Source organism: Stylophora pistillata, chromosome 2 (genome assembly GCF_964205215.1).
Source record: "Stylophora pistillata chromosome 2, jaStyPist1.2, whole genome shotgun sequence".
Lineage (NCBI taxonomy): Eukaryota > Metazoa > Cnidaria > Anthozoa > Scleractinia > Pocilloporidae > Stylophora > Stylophora pistillata.
The window spans coordinates 14,577,201-14,594,700 of NC_142520.1; the positions used below are offsets into that span (position 1 = coordinate 14,577,201).

Here is a 17,500-nt window from a genome sequence, read left to right on the forward strand (position 1 = left end):
GTGAGTAATGGAAGGGAACAATAGCTATGGAACTTCAATTCTGGTACATAACAACTGGATGAAAATTCATTGGCTCGTTCTTAGACTGTTTGCCGTCGGCGTTTTACTTTGTATTCTTTCTTTCACTACCTAGATCTCATTGCTAATTCTCCTCTCTGTCTGCCATAGATTTTTTATGATGATTTAAACGAGGATGGTGAATTTTAAGCCTGGTGTTCACGTGAAAGAAGGTGTTATTCAGGCATACTCGGAAAAAATAATTCTAGGACCTGAGCCCTGGCCCAAGCAACAGCGAATCCTATGGCCAGTGGTAGAGCATCTGAAGTATTAATCGGAAAGTCGTAGGTTCGACTTCTATATTGGGAACGCTCGGAGTTCTTTTCTCCGAGTATGCCTGTGCCTTGCGGTGAATAACATCGCATTTAATTTATTATGTCAGTTCGGTGAATGTTTCAACGGATCAGCTGATACTTCCCGTACGTATTGATATTTTTCTTTCTTCTCATCACTTGACTGTTGATTTGGTATTGATATTGTTAGGAGAAATTCTGTCTTGGTCCCTAGAAGACTAAAACACCAGCTGTTCATTAAAAATTGAATTACGCCGAATAAGCTGCGAGTTTATTGACGCCAGCATCATGTTGCGCCGTCTTTAATTATGACTTTCCCCCAAATCCTTGCTGGTTTGCATGCTGTAATCGATATCGTCGGCCTTCCTGGAAATTTACTGGTCGTAGCAACGATTTTTATGGAAAGCAGGTTTCATGTAATGCAGTATGTTTTACTTGCCAGTCTGGCAGGATCAGATGTTCTCTTTCTAATCCTGGGTAACTCTCCAATCATCGCAAGCACTGCCCAAGAACGATGGTTGTACGGCGAAACAATGTGTAAACTTCATCTCGTTATTTCAAGGTATTATTACTTGAACACAGTTCTCCATCTCGTTGCTGTGTCATATGAACGGTACCACGCCGTTGTGAAATCACCTCTGACGTACGATAATTCCATTACCAGCTCAAAAGCCATGGTTATACTGCTAATATGGATTCTCCCTGTTGTTTTGTGCGCCGTCACTTTTTTCTTACATGCCGAATCCCTTTTTTATCATCCAAAACTGTTCTTTTGCAAGGTAACTACAAACGCCGGACGGTTTCTTGCTCTCGTTAAATTACTCTACTTTGCTAGGCCCTTTTTTATAATCTTTTTCCTGAACTGGAGACTTTTAAAAACAGTGAATTCCCTCCAGCCTAACGATCAACCAGTCATAGAACAGGAGAGCACAGGTGCAAGTTATAACCAGGGTTCGAGCCAATAGCAACAGCGTGAGGCGAGAAGAATCATCGATCGGAAGGCAACTGTCGATGTCTGCATCATAATCGCGGCATTTGTGCTCTGTTTTCTTCCTGATTGGACTGATTCTATTCTTCGTAATTTTTTTTACAGAAGAGTTTCCGCCTGAAATTGCTCAAACCACGCGTTGTATTTTCTACATCAGCCCTCTGACCAATCCGATAATCTATTCTGTTCGCGTTGGAGTTAAAAGAACGCTTAAGAGGATTGGTGGACTGTGTATGGCATTTCATTTGCCATTGGTACAGACAACGTGATAGGCTAGGTGTACATGATTCACGGCTAGCTACTGCGGGACTCCCTTCAACTGAGCAATCAAGAACTGCACAGGTAGCCCAATACCAGAGATGCCATCCTATAAGTAAGTAAGTAAGTAAAGACTTTACTTAAAGAGGGTAGCACTAGAATAGTATAAAAATACCAACAAACCCGTGGCCCTCTAAAGTTATGTACAATACAGAAGTTACGTATGATGCACGATCCTCGCAGTAGATAGCGCTATTGAAGCAATAGCGAAAATCAGACCTGAAAAAAAAAAAAAAAATTTTTTTTTTAGGTCTGATTTTCGCTATTGCTTAAATAGCGCTGTCTACTGCAAGGATCGTGCATCATACGTATCTAATACCGCAGTTCAAAATATATGAATTTCATATATTTCATTGTATCTGATTTATGACTTTCACGGGTTTATAACGAATCAACTTAACGGCCTGCTCCCAGTTCCTGCTCCTTGTTAGCTCAATTGGTAGAGCGCTGCACTAGTATTGCAGAGGTCAGTGGTTCGAATCCCGTACAGGCCTGATTTTTTTTTAAGGTCTGATTTTCGCTATTGCTTAAATAGCGCTATCTACTGCGAGGATCGTGCATCATACGTATCTAATATCGCAGTTCAAAATATGTGAATTTCATATATTTCATTGTATCTAATACGGAAGTTGAAAACTATGGCATAACTATGAGACAATATAACGAATAAAATACAAGAGGTAAGAGATAAAATCAATTAATAGTACAAAAGCATAACTAACTCACAAAATAAGATGATTTAAACTGGCCTGCTGCTCTTCAAAGAATTTTTTCCAAAGAGAGTTCCTAAAAGAATTGAGCGACGCTATTTTCCGCATGGATAGCGGTAAGCTGTTCCAGGTTTGACAGGAACAACAACTGAAGAGATCGCTGAATGCCTTAAACACTATAACCCACGCTTCCTTGCCAAAATGATTTCTAAAAGGTGTCTCTTAGAGAATTGTAATAGGTACTTTATTGGCTGAACGGGAGGGCCAGACTGGAAAATATTTGGCTCAGCGTCATGACGCGCGATCGAGCGCTAAAAATTCTCTAAAATTGTCTTTTCAAAGATAATTATTTATTTCCAAAGTTTCTATGATACGCCGACCACTTTCACTTGATTCTTCCGTCTAAGAGAAAATTTTGAATTGTTTTTTTTTTTTTTTTCTGAGCATGCGCGGGAGAGAGACTAGGATGAACTGATTTCGAATGTAACATTGCGGCAAGCACTGAGAAATATGTTGTAATATAGAGTTTAGATTTTTAACCGAAAAATGTGATTTAATGCATGGAACAAAGCCAAATGAACAATGACAAAAACCAGTTAATTGTATCAGCAAAACTCCCTTTAAACATATGATGTAACTAACTAAGACGAAATGCGAAAAGTAAAGAAAAGGATACACAACATGGCTGTCAAAACAGAAAGTCAATATAGCTTGCTGATCTTTTAAAAACCTTCGTCAAAAGGGCCACCACTGGGCGACCTCATTATTACGAACAACATATACCAATTGATACGCTCATAACACAAAAATATTTTACAACGAAAAACCTAATTTTTTCTCTGTTTCAATTCCTTTGAGTTCAATCCTTCCGGCCATACACACGTCAGCTTTCATTATGCTTTTCTGTAGGATCGTGTGCGCGAAGGCCCGTTTCTTGAAAGTCACGTTTCTTGAAATTCCCGGTAACTCAACGGACCCTAGGCGATGTTTTGAAATCAAAATTTAAAAGATAGGGAAGCAGGTTCTGACACCCAAACCGGTCCATTTTGTTTCTTTAGCTAATAGTTTTATTGTATCATTTTCCAAACTTTTGAAATCCCTATCTTGAATAAAAACGGAACATATCGGGACTTTCGAGAAACGGGCCCTGGGGCCGGAAAGGTCACATGACAACCATTCCTATGTATTCATTCGTCCAAAGTTTCCTTTTTCGGTTTTCATACATACAGTCTTTTTTAGATAATTGTCTCGCAAACCGTACACCTTCTTGAGCGCATCTATTGGAGCGGCCCACTATTAAAGGACGACCCTACTCCACTTGTCAAAATGACCCCCCCCCCCCTCCACCCATGTATGTCCCGAGGCCCGTCCCGATTGTGCTTGGCAAATCTGGGCAACGTTTGGGTTTTGCAGCAACTTTTTGCGGTTCTAGCAACTTCCAGCAATTTTAAAGGCTGATAGTTTCGAAAGAAACTGTTTGGGGCTGCGTCGGTGGGGGTAACGAAATAATTTGGATAAATCAACAAAGTTGAAATGGTAAATTGGCCACCGTAACGATTACAAAAGCTGACGTTTCGAGCGTTAGCCCTTTGCTCCGACGAAGGGCTAACGCTCGAAACGTCAGCTTTTGTAATCGTTACGGAGGACAATTTATCATTTCAACTTTGCTGATATATCCAAATTATATCCAGAAATTTTAGCCTTTCTGTGCATCTGATTGGCTGAGAGAGGCACAAATTTCCTGAACCAATCACAAAGCGAAGTAAGGCAAAACCGGTGCAACACCCAGTGGCGGATCCAGACCTTGAACTAAGGAAGGTAGGGTGGGGAGGGGGTTTGTGTGTGTACAGCTGCCGGCTTTTCTTCCTTCTGCGACTTTTTCCCCAAGGCTACTTTCGACACTCAATTGAAGATTGCTTAAATACAATAAATATAATAACATAAACAACATAAATTATGCCATTTGCTTTTATTTTAATATTTCTATGAAGATGTTTATCATGGCGTTGCAAACCCCACGATACTGGGTGCGACCAGTTTGACACATACAACCAGAATGCAATTTGGTACGAACCAAGAGAATTCTTTTATTCCACCTTTAACAGTACCCAAATTTGAATTTTTAAAATATTCAGGGCCGGTTATTTATACGAAGTCTAACCCAAACCGCGGTAATACGAAAGCAGTGAACCTCAGTGATTCTCCATAACTGGGTAGACTTAATTCTTTATTATTTTTTTTTTAATTATATTAATTTTAGTTTGATTCAATTTAATTTAATTAAAGAAATGTCCTTCCACTATAAGCTTTCGGCCATCTTGACACTGTTCACGAAAGTAAATGTATAGATAAGAGCTTCGGCTAAGTTGAAGACGACCTAGAATGCGGTTTTGCTAAACAACGGCTAAACTTTGTTCAAATAACCGGCCCTAATTGTGCGAATTCCTTTCTTCTAGGTCTTCAAGGCCAAAGAAAAATCAATTGATAATTCAGATCACTACAGTCAACCGGATACCATTATCACTTTAAACCGTAAGATCAGTGTGTATATTTTCCTTAGTACTCTCTTTACATTTAATGGAGATTTAGCACCACATTTAAGAAAAACGTGAGCGATAAGAGTGACCACGTGACCTTGTTTTTCTTCCCGCCATTTTCTCACGTTTGCTGGTCGCGCTTTGCCGTTTCTACGTGAAAGTAACCTGTTTTGCGTTTGCAGTACACATAAGATTTTTCTCACTTTTTCTTTCACACAGTAAAAGGTTATTATCGGAAAAAGGCACCAAAACTATTCCTTGTAAGTCATACAACCATGACAGGAACTCACGCAAAGCGAAAGCAGCAAGGTTTACGCAATTTTACGTGAAAGCGCAAGCTGACGTTGGCCGTTTCACTAAGCCGAGGTGCTAAATCTCTCTACTGCCCATAGTACTGAAGTGGAGAAGGTGTTCAACTATCAAGAGCTTCTCTGGTAGGTGATTATTTCCCTCATTCCCATGTCCTTTTTGTTTTACTCAACAGTGATACTGTCAGGAGAAATAACATGTCGATCACCTTCACCGTTAAGGGCTAATCCCAAACTAGGAATTCACGCGAAAATCAGCAATAAAATCAACATTGTACCACAGACTAAGCTGGATAAGCTCTGACTGACATACTGTACCTTAAAAGGAAAACAATCTTTACATTTACAACACAACAAACACCACACCTGTTCTGCCAAACCACAAATTAAATTATAAAAGAAAAGAGTTTTCCCTTGAGTTAGTTCATCTCCTATACTTTTACACCCTAACACCAGCATGCATATTCTCCAAACTCTACTTCATATATTTCCTAAAAATGCTGAAAAGGAGAATTTGTTTAACAGTCAAGAGCTTCTTTAATTGCTGATCATTTCCTTTATTCTCATGACCCTTATGTGTGATTCTCAAACCCAGTTTTAAAAAAGTAGCCCACACTGAATGGAGGCAGTTTGTTCAAAAAGTTTGTGTCAAATTTCCCATCTTATTACAACTCACTGATAACATGAATTCTTTATTCTTGTGACCTTAATGTGTGATTCAGGGGTGCTATTGCTAGGAGAATATAGATACTGGTCACTCTTGTGCAACCAAGTTTAAGTTTCAAACCCAGTTTAAAAAAACGTAGCCCACATCGAATAGAGGCAGTTTGTTCAAATCACATAATTATCAACGTTTGTGTAAAATTTCCCATCTCATACATCTCAATGATAACAAATTCTAACTCTTTGTCCAAACGGAGAAATGCTGACTTATCTAATATAAATTCTGATTAAAAATAAGTCACCATTATTGTATTGTTTTTGTGACAATTGCGCATGTAAGTAAAAATTACAAGCGGCTTCATGCCAAGCCTTTCATTTTGTACGTAAGACTGATTTTTTTATCATGGTAACTTTAAAATGTGTGCAAAGTTTCCAACACTCTTGTTGTAAGTTAGTGGCATGTCTTAAATATGGCAAAAACCATCATGGCAACTTTGAAATGAGTGCAAATTTTCCAACAATCATTTTGTAAGTTAGCAGCAGGTCTTAAATATGGCAAGAAAGCACTTGGTCCAACATTGTCTACCCATTTTTAAGATGACTACTGGTAGAAATGTAAAATTTCACCTATTATGGAAAGTGTCATTTTAGGTGTCAAAACCATAAACCTCTTTCATATTTAACTAAATTTCAGGTGGAGTCATTGCCAATTCATTTGTAGAAGTTACAAAGGGATAAAAACTTGTATAACCCATCATTTACAAGTAAAAGTTTTCATAAAAGTGTCACTTTTTCTTTGGTTGTCTGAGTATTGAGCTTTGAGAAGTCCTCTACCAGTTTAGAATTTTAATTACAACATGAGAGCATTCCAAACAGCTAATCCAAGAGCACATGCATGCTACTGAAATAATCATTACTAACAATACCTGCTATTCATAAAAGAGCAGAGGCGAATCCAGACCATGAGCTAAAGAGGGGGGGAGGGGGGTTGGTTTTTTTGGTGTGTCGTCTGCTGGTGTTACTTTTGCAATATTTATTTTTAACCCAAAATAAGGGGAGGGCCCAGCCCCCCCCCCCCCTCCCCCATTGTCTCCTCTAGATCCGCCACTGAAAAGGTCTATAAAAGAGATCTTATAAACACTACTAACCTAATGATCTAAGCAGGGCACTTCTCACATTGCATTTTAACAATATTGTGTCCCCCCTTTAAGGAATTCTTCTCATAGGCAACTTCCAAGCCATTTTGTTCCAGTGCGAGCTTTGGAGTGTGTGGAGAAGAGCTGGTAAAATTGGGCTGTTCTGCACTGGTGCTGTTTTGTGAAAGTGGTGAGAAAATATTTTCCCTTGAAGCTACGTCTGTTTTTTCAGACCTGGAGAGCATCTGGTCTTTCATAGATGATTCATGTTTCTCTTCCTGGACATGATAACGATTCTTGACATCAGAACTCTTTTTAACAACCTTGTCTGAATCACACAAATCATTGCCTGATGGTGAGGGGACAACTGATATAGGCTCACTCATAGTGTGTGTAAGCTTGTGGTTCCCTTTTCCTTCCCCACCTTTATCAGAATTCCGACTAGCAACTGGCTTGTCTGTGGAAGCTTCACTGGAAGCCGACTTTTCAAGCTCTGCTCTCTCCATATCTGACAAATTTTTATCTGTTCCTGATACCAAACTGTTTAAATCCTCAGCTGAATCAATGCTCACTTCATCCAAATTTTCACTAGAAGATGCTTCATCACCTTCAGGTGAAGACTGAGAAACAATGACATGCAAATGTTCACCTCCTTCTTTATCTTCAACTTTCTCCACTGTGCTTTCATTTTTGGCTGACACCTCAGAAATTTTACTTGCATCTTTCCCCTCAAATTTAGTTGGGAATTCTGGTGTAGCTTCTTCACTTATTGGTGACATGGGGTCATTACTGGTAAGTGCCAGCACAGAGCTTAACGATGGAGCATTGTTATAGAACTCCTGAAAATCAACAAAATGCAATGAGCTTCTACAAACAGTTCCAGATTAGCTTGATGTCAGTGATAACTTCTTTAAGTGACTTAAATTGGCAACAAGAGCATGGACATGCAACTAATTTTGGTTTCGGTATTCTGGTACAGCTTCTTCACTTATTGGTGACATGGGGTCATTACTGGTAAGTGCCACCAAAGAGCTTGACGATGGACTATTATTATAAAGCTCCTGAAAATCAATGCAAGGCAATGAGCTTGTGCGAATAGTTACAAATTAACTTGACCCCAGCAATGACTTCTTATAGTGACTTAAATTGGTTACAAAAGGATGGACATGTGACTAATTTTACATAGTTTTATTAATAAGCTGAACTGTAGACAAATTTTGATTAGTAGTTCTTACTCATGATCTATTGGAGAACAGTTGTAAGGATGACATCACCATTAACAATTTTTCCGTGCTCTATTTAAGAGACAAATAGATTCCGTGTTGCTGTGGGTCTGTTTGTGAACATTAGTGACACACTTGTGGATTTCATCAGAAGCCGCCAGGCAACCAGCAAAATAATTCTAGCAGCTATTCTCCACAACAGAGCCGGCTACTATGGCCTTTCCACCTCCCACTTTTTGTGTGTTTTTTGGAAAACATTCATTATATTCTAAAGGTAGTCACCAATAAAGGTGTTTTTTGTTGACAAAATGTTTGTCTCCTATTTGGTTATTGGCTGATTTTTGTAACAAGCTCTAACAATTCAATCAACAACACGATCAGTTCGTTGTGCACCATGTTGAATAGACTGAAGAGAAAGACTGATGACTAATCTGCCTCAATTACTGCTGAACTGTCCTCTGCCTACTCATGTCCTAATATATGCCTACTTCCAAAATTAATGAAGAACCTGAAGAGGTTTCAATTACCTTCTTTTCATGAAGCTCTTCAAGAACCTTTGGAATATCAGCGGCAGTACTGGGTGGTGATAAACCAAGCATTAAAAGATGTTCAACAACTTCTGGATGAAGGTTCAATTTACGAGGCACCTTAATTGGGTAAAGAAAAAGTTTATAGAAAATAAATATCTTTGTAGAGAAAAATGGGAAATTATCAATAACATTTATAGCAAGCAGTCACGTCAATCAATCAGTTAAATTTATTGTCCTTATGTGGGGCATGGTTACCCAGATTGCCCGAGCCAGAGGCTCATGTATGAAACACAAGACAGCAAACCACCCATCCCACCCCAGGGGAGGACATCCATCACACAGTAATCTTGTGAGTGGGAAATTAACTGAATTGAGCCTGGAATTTTTCTTTTTGACTAATACTCTGACAATTAAGGACTCTACACTACACCTTTTCAAACTCATCACTAAGGTCATAAAACTTTTGCCAGAAATAAAATTTTAGTTTCCAAAAAAAAAAAAAAAAGGAGAGCATTTTATTTTATTTCATTGAGTCATGAGACTTAAAACACTCAGTAATAAGGAGGCCAGAGCCTCCCTCATGACCTCTGAACAGTGGGTAGAAAGTTTCACTGAAAATTTGAGTGCCAAAGTTTATTTCTAGTTTCTGATGTGATTGCTTTCAGTGACTCTGACACAACCTAAGGAGAACCTAGGTGTTGATATGTTTGCTAGATTCTTTAACACTGATCAGAATGAGTTAACATTTTTGCTTCCAATACCTCATTAGTAATTAATTTGCCTTATTGTATGCTATACTATTCTCGTGATGTTAATTTGGAGAATTTGGTATTGGATCAGCTACGTACGTCTAATAATCCCCTAATTGACATTTTTCCATATTCTTATCACTTGTCTGCTTGATATTGTACTGGTGTGGTAAGGAGAAATTCTGTCTTGGTCACCCACAGTAGAAAATTAGACTGTACTTAAAAAATAACTTTGATCTCAAACTCTAACAGATATATCTCCTTGCTGGTGAATATTCCATTTATCAATTTTTTTCATCAGTAACTAGTTACAGACCTCTTTTGCTGACGAACGCCTTCCTTTGCGACTGCCTTTCCGTGATATTCTATGAACTCCAGCAAAGACTCCCACCAGGTCATCAGCATCTGACTTGCGCCTGAGAAACATTCCCTCACCACATGAGGAAAAGTCAGCACCTGGAAACAACATGTATCAAATTTTATCAGATCAAGTATCATATGCATGAGACTCAGAAAAAAATGTGCTATCTACAAAACATGTGCATACTTGCAGATAACGAGACCACTGGTTCCTTGTCTGTTGAAGCTGCCCCTTGAATTTCTGGGAGATGAACCAAACTTGAGTGCAACTTCTCCAAATGGCTGATGAGGGTGTCACAAAGTGATTTCTCCTTTTCATAGAGCTGGCGTGTGGCTCTGATGCTGACCCTGCAGTGCAAACAAAAATGCTTTTCAATTTGTAAAGGTAATTACATGATTTCCAGTGCAATTTGAAATAAATAAGCACGAGTAAATTTTTTCAGACTAACAAAATTGCATGAACCCATAGGGCAAGTGGAATTTGTGGTCTTTGAAAAAATTTACAAGTGATTATTTCTTCCAAATTGCACAAGAAAATCATGTGATTATGTATTAATAATATACATGAAAAAATACGAGGTAGCTTCTCATAACTACACAGAAGAGAAGTGCACGCATCACGTGCAAAAATAATTTAATCAAACTTTGCAAGTGACATTGACCTTGACATTTACATTGACCAATCATTCTGACCAATCAGAGTGTCTGGTTTGTTTGTTTCTTTTGCACTGAATTAACTCTCTTCTGCACTGAATTAACCGAAAACTGCATTCATCTTAACCAATCAGAACTGAGAAATTTTTTCATGTATATTACTAGACCATTAAATAACACAGAGATTTCTATGCAGGGTCACACGTGGGGATGGGAACAGATTCCAAGGGTCTGCATCTTTGCACCCCACAATCAAAAGAAGAGGCTTTGTTGGTATGACATAAAAGGTTTTGGTAAATTATGTTTTAGATTTAAGATTGTGAAATACTTTAATGCACTCAAATTTCACCTTGTTTTATGGGCAATAACTGGCCCCTTTTGTGCTACCTTTAAATCTCACTAAGTCACCTAAGGCAAAGTACAGTTTCTTGACAGTGTAAATCCTCCAAAATAGTTAAATACAGGTGTGATGAAACTTACACAGCTTTCATCATGGTTTGCTTTTCATTCTTTCTCTTGGTAGCCTCTTCTCTTTGTTTTTGATTCTTTATTTCTCTCATGGCAGAGTAATAGTCACTCTTTTCTTTAGAAAACCTTGCTTTCAGTTCTTTTCTCTCTCTATGAAGCTCATTCAGCTCTTCAAACCAAAGAGAGAAATGTGAGAATTTATCTAGACATCAATAAACAGATTTTACTTGACTGCATAAGGATTTATTTTGGGGAAACACTTGCTATCAATTCAAGGTCCTTTCTAAATTACCTAACTGTGAGTATGCATCTATGTTACCTTGACAAAAATTTTTTTTTCATAAGAAAATAATTTGGTAATTTTCAAAGGACATCACTGACAACATTGTTGAGGAACTATTTTCTAACAAGAGCAAGTGTTTCCTCAAGATATTAAAAAAAAAAAAATTAAAATGAAAGCACAAGACTGTAAACTGAGTGCTTCTATAATTGTTACAGTAGTAGTTGCAAGGTGTTTGGATATCCCAATGAAACAAGAACTCAAGTTTTGGAAATAATTTTAGTTATTATTTTGAATCACTCTTTAAACAAATAATAAAGACAGACTTTCAATTTGAATATTGTTTGCAAATGAATAACGTAACTGTCTCCTTGGTGCCGTGGAAAGATATTGGATCCAAAATCCTAGGCACTGGTCTTAGTAAGATCACCCATGACTTGTGAGGATATTTCTCTATTTTGTGCAAGTTGTCAATGAGCAAGTTTGCATGGTATACATGTATATTAATTACTATCACTGAAGAATGGTATTATTAACACTGTATCTCATTGGGTATCCAAACACATGGCAGTGATCAGGGCTCAACACCAACGGCAGCCCACTAGCCACAGACTGGTAGAGATTTAGTTTTGGCTGGTGATTTTCAATTTCCAGTTTGGCTAGTAAACAAACTGAAATTGTTGTAACATCCAAGATGTCACTAGTCACTTGGGTAGTAAGTTGAAGAGTTAGTGTCAAGCCCTGATGATGTGGTTTACATCTGCTTATTAGTAGTTGACCTACTGAATTGTTTACGAGTCTGAAAAAGTTTTCAGAGCTTCAGGGCTTGACACTAACTTTTCAACTAACTGACCAAGTGGCTAGAGACCACTTGGATGTTATGACAATTTCAGTTGTTTACTAGCCAAACTGGTAAGTGGAAATTGAGAACCACTAGCCATAACTTAATTTCTACTTGTCTGTGGCTGAGTGGGCTACTGTTAGTATGAAGCCCTGGAACTTGCCAGATTAGTTCTTAGACTTTTAAACCCTGCGAGTGACTAACAGCTAATTTCTCCTTACAATATCACCCCTGAATCGCACATTAAGGTCACAAAAATTAAGGAAATGATCACCAACTAAAGAAGCTCTTGATTGTTAAACAAATTCTCCTTGTCAGCACCTTAGGAAATGTATAGAAACACTATGGAGAAGATCCCTACTGATGTCAGGAGGGTAAAGGATTAGATGGCAATTTTTCCAAATGACAACTTTACTGTACATTTTGCAAATGGAAATAGAAACAAACTCCTCTTTAGTTATTTACCTTTTTTGATGCTTTCTACAACTGTACTCAGATGTTCAGGCTGCTGTATTTGTACTTCTTCCTTTTCAGCATGGGCGCCTGCTGAATCTAACAGGTTTTTCACTTTCTCTTCTCTTGCCTTCAAGGCATTTATTCTTTTCACACAGGCCTAAAAAATGGATCATTATTTCATAATAAATGTTTTGATAAAAAATATCCTATTAGTATACATACATACATGAAGTACATACATATATTAACTGACCACTTTCCATGGGGACTTTTCAGGGCCAATTCCCACCCAGCAACCACCCCAGGGGAGGACATCCATCACACAGTGATCTCATGCGTGGGAAATTAACGTCTCCTACCCCTAACCCTGCAGGAGACGGGACCTCCATTTATTCGTCCCTATCCGAGAAGACTAGAGTGTCTAACTCATTTCTTGACGTTGTAGAAAGGTAGCATATTCTTCTCACTTGTAATAAGACCTTGAGTGTTGGACCGGCCGGGGCTCGAACCCTCGACCTCCCGCACATCAGTCCAGCGCTCTATCCATTGAGCTAACTGGGAGGCACTGACTATTGTTCATTGTGCCAGAAATGAAAAAAAAAAAAAAATTATTTGCCAAACAAAAGGGAAAAAGATAGTTCAAGCAAAGTTACAAAATATTTTATACAGACAGAAAAATGTTCATCTCCCTAATTATTATAAGTACACATAAGTGCATTAATTTTGCAGGAAGTTTTTCTTACTCCCTAGATTCATAAAAATTCTGCTAGAGTCATTATCATGTGACAAAACCACACTGAAAAGCTGATCTGTATAAGTCTGCCTCATATAAAGCTGAGCTGCCTCACCACACAATGGCAATGCTGGATTTTTCAAGAATGTGAATTCTGTCTTAAACTTCGAAAAGAAAGTAACTAGATTAACACAAAATATGAAAAAATTAAATCTTTACAAGCTTTGTATGTTACTCACATCTCTCTGGGATCTTAACTGTTTCTGTTTGTCCCTCATCTGATCCACAAGCTGTTTGAGAGCTAAATATTCACTGTAAAGAAACAAAAATTATAAAAAAAAAAAAAAAAACATTCTTGAAAAAGTCCTTCTTATGGAAGGTTTTGGAATTACAAATATATGATGAAGCTGTAGGAAATCTCTCGGTGACTACAAAGATTAACTTTTTCGTTTTCAAGAGTGGCTGACTATTATTTTGTATTCAACTCTTGAAGAACTTTAGTTCTGCTTTCTTAAAAGTAAAATGCAAATAAAAAGCATACAAACAAGAAAAACACCAAGGCATCCTTATTTTGTAAGTAAACTAATATAAATACCTCATGAAAATAATCAGACTTTTTGATCATAGGGTGTTAATTCTTTTCTCCCAGATCTCTTTAGCAATTCTCCTGACTGACTGCTATACAATTCTTAAAATACTAGTCCTGAGAATTTGTATCAGATCAACTAATAATCCCCTTCATCACTTGTCTACTTGATATTGTACTGATATCATTATGGAAAATTCTTTTGTAGTCATTCTATTTGTTCAAAGTATGATATACCCTGCCTTAATTTGGGATACTTACTTTAAACTTCTCTTTGAACGCTTGAGTGTGTCAATCTCAGCAACTATTCTCTTTTCTTCACTTAACTTGAGCTGTTGTGCCTGCATCTGGTGTTCTAGTCTCCTGAAGAGAAAGATAAATATTTAAAGGGTCAGAAAACAAGCACAGCTACAATAATTCTTATAAAAGAAACAACATTTGAATGTTTGCAAAATATTTTTCAACATCCCCCCACCCACCCCCACCCCCTCGCCATGTAATTTTTTAGTTGCAAATGGCTGTTGTACATTTGAAGTAACTCTTCTTCACAAATAGGTAATCAAGTTAGGATGTAAGAGTACCCTACAAGGATTTGTAAACCATTTGAATGAAATACAGTGGAAGCACAGAAAGGGATATGTGGTATTTTGAAGTAACTCACTGGCAAAAACCAAAACAATACTCCTAAAAATAAGTGAAAAGATAATAGTAGATAAATTAATAAATAAACAAACCTCACTGCTTCATCTATTCTGGCTTCTGATTTGTACCTCACTGCTGCTTGAAGCTTTGTGCATGCATCATTCTAAAATAAATACTGAGTTCTTATTAACTGAGCGGGAGGTCTGTATGGGAGAATCTTGACCGAGGTCACCAGTACAGACCCAATGCAGTGAGGTCTGTACCAGCGACCGAGGTCAAGATTCTCCCATACAGACCGACCTAGCTCGGTTAATAAGATGTTTATTATATGGCTGTGTCTTATATGCCAATTTTTTATATTCTTTGTACCTTTTTTTTCTATACCGGTCTAGATGGGGAAATTTAAACTGCTTTCAATATTGATTTCAGCCAATCAAATTTGTGAATTTGGTAGTTCCCAGTCCTAGAGAGACACAGCCATATAATAAATAACATTATAAAAACTGAATCATTGTATAATGCAATTCAAGACTTTTTATTGGCTTAGCCATTATGGTATATGAGCCAATATACCATAATCTACAAATACGGTAAGCGTACACATCCGGTTAAAATTAAAAGGGAGCTAAAAAATTTAAGATTTGGTAATATTTGTCTAATATCTTGGGGTCGTTTCTAATAAAACAATTATTCCACTCGCACTTGTTGGATACGAGATGATTATAGCCAACTCGGCACTAAGTGCCTCGTTGGCTATCTATCATCTCATATCCACCGCATGCTCATGGAATAATTATTAAATATTATATGGCTGTATCACACACACACAGACATACACACACGCACACACACACATGCACACCCAAAAACACCTGAAGGGTTAAATTACTACTCACCCTCCCTCCCCCCCTCTTCAACCAACATTTCTCTCTACCCCAAAAAGTGGTTCAACATGACAAGTTAAACATGTAGGGGAAAAATATATGGGCAGCTAAAAAGAAAAAATTTTTTTGCCCCTACCCATCTCTACTTTTTATTTCATGTAGCCTTACTCAAGAATTTATAAAATTCCCTTTCAAATCTCGAAGGCGCTATTTTGTACATTAAGACAATGGAAAACGGACGAGATTTAAGTCATATAAATACAAATTTCAGCTCGCAAAATAACACTCATAAAACGTGTATTTGGTTTTGAATCGAAATACATTCTGTAATCATCTCTTAGAAAAAAAAAATAGACTAAACAGTTTTGCCTTTTCCGACACATTGTAACAGAAATTATATAACGGGGTTAATTGGCTTTAATTTTTTTTTTTTTAATTTGCGATGGTCCAATTCCAAATTACATACAAACTTGAGTACTATTTCACCAATCTGATACGTCGCCATCGACAGATAGATGATCGATACTGAGATCACATAAATAAAACAAGCACAGAAGCCAGTAAAGCTCTAATTAATTGAAAGATCACATATAATTCAAAGAGATAACATTAAAATAATTCGGAAACAGCGGTAAAAACCGCTTTAATTTCTTTTCCGCAGCGAACATGTCACTTACTAAAAATAGTTTTATTAGTAAACATACTGTGGCTGCGGTATTCGTGGCTTTGGGTGAAAAATACAACCTACCTTCTTCTGAACTTGAACGTTTAACCCTTTGAGTTCGACATCGCACTGTTTTCTTTCTTCGACGACTTTCTCACGCTGAGCGCGTAGCTCCTGAAGTTCTCCGTGCAACTTCTCTCTGTCAATCGGGGCAGCCGACGTGTTACTTTTGCACCCAGACGCCACCACTTGTTTTTCAAGTGATTTCTACAAGCAAAGAATTAAGGAATTTTAATCACAAATAAGCTGGAAGAAACAATTTTACGGCCGCGATAACAACAACGAAAACGACACGATCTCTTTCAATGAAAGGGACTCATTCAAAATCGGCTTAATCAGCAAAGTGCAACAAGTGTTACCAATTTCTCTTCGGTCACTCGAATTTTCCCCAAAACTTCATCCATTTGAAGCTGAAATGTCTTGCTGTCGGGGGGTTTAAGACCTTCCGATCCATCGCCGTCAACAACTGTGCAAGGATAAACAACGATTCGTGAGTTACTCGAGACGAACAAAAAGTTTTCCACTAAAATCACGCCAACTACTAAAAAGTACCTTGGTGGTTTGTCGGAGTACTGTTGATCGAATCTTTTAGGGGCGCTTCTTTCTGTCCATCCTCCACCACTCCACTATTTTCATTGTGCATTTTTCGTCCTCAGCAATGCTGGGCGACTCCTCGAAGACTGCTACCATAAATTATCGTGTCACATTTTGGCGATTGTTGGCACCAAAATAAATTCATTCGATAGAAAAGCCAAACACGAAGTGGCTTCAAATATGATCGTCCATAGTTGGCTTTGCATCATGGGTATAAAGCACGGAAAAGCCTGAGAATAGCACAATATCTTCCTAACTAGGGTAGGGCTGGGAAGTCTTTGATATTCTTTTCGCTTACTTATATGTTTTTCAGATTCATTTTACATTTATTTATTGTTTTAGACCTCTGCAGGTCACTGCAATTTCTTTTTCTCTGCTACAATCATGCTACGAAGGAAAGAAAGAAAATAATTGAAGAAAACCAAACTAACTAAAGTCTTCGATAAAATCCACAAGGCATTCTCTTCAACTTCGTTTTGGACCAGATTTCAGAAAAAAAAAAAAAAAAATCATCGTTAATCTAGATTAAACAAGTTTGGCACCTCGCCTCTCTTGATAAATATCATGTACAGAGGCAACGTGACCCGTGACAGTTTTGAGACCTCTACTTTTCCATTCTGAAACATTTTCAATTTTACAGCTAAATCATTTGTTTCAAACATAGATTTGCTCGACAACCCATGGCTACACACAGGCCTGCCCCACATTAAACTTTCCTTAAGCACTGCAGAAGACACAAACCTCTATCTAAATTATTCAGCAATTG

At 37.7% G+C, this 17,500-nt stretch overlaps 2 protein-coding genes across 2 annotated transcripts; one reads left to right on the plus strand and one right to left on the minus strand.

The window, feature by feature from the left end:
- The first annotated feature begins 658 nt into the window (after positions 1-658).
- Positions 659-1,459, plus strand: LOC148737272 (octopamine receptor beta-2R-like). The gene is made up of 2 exons (XM_088749290.1): positions 659-1,129; positions 1,316-1,459. Exons 1-2 carry the CDS (start codon positions 659-661, stop codon positions 1,457-1,459), a joined length of 615 nt encoding a protein of 204 aa, XP_088605416.1.
- A 2,857-nt stretch (positions 1,460-4,316) lies between these two features.
- LOC111335157 (uncharacterized) lies at positions 4,317-16,937 on the minus strand. Its single transcript, XM_088747526.1, has 12 exons — positions 16,693-16,937; positions 16,500-16,606; positions 16,165-16,347; positions 14,625-14,695; positions 14,152-14,253; positions 13,544-13,616; positions 12,581-12,728; positions 11,007-11,163; positions 10,060-10,220; positions 9,829-9,968; positions 8,761-8,880; positions 4,317-7,849 (listed from the first exon to the last, which is right to left on the minus strand). Exons 1-12 carry the CDS (start codon positions 16,781-16,783, stop codon positions 7,031-7,033), a joined length of 2,172 nt encoding a protein of 723 aa, XP_088603652.1. The 5' UTR covers positions 16,784-16,937; the 3' UTR covers positions 4,317-7,030.
- Positions 16,938-17,500: the final 563 nt, after the last annotated feature.

Coding starts and splice junctions, on each gene's coding strand:
- LOC148737272 (XM_088749290.1), top strand. CDS start 659: ATGACTTTCCCCCAAATCCTTGCTGGTTTGCATGCTGTAATCGATATC. Junction 1,130..1,315: donor CAAAACTGTTCTTTTGCAAG/GTAACTACAAAC, acceptor TCGAGCCAATAG/CAACAGCGTGAGGCGAGAAG.
- LOC111335157 (XM_088747526.1), bottom strand. CDS start 16,783: ATGCACAATGAAAATAGTGGAGTGGTGGAGGATGGACAGAAAGAAGCG. Junction 16,607..16,692: donor TACTCCGACAAACCACCAAG/GTACTTTTTAGT, acceptor ATCCTTGCACAG/TTGTTGACGGCGATGGATCG. Junction 12,729..13,543: donor AGTTAAGATCCCAGAGAGAT/GTGAGTAACATA, acceptor TCCATTTTTTAG/GCCTGTGTGAAAAGAATAAA.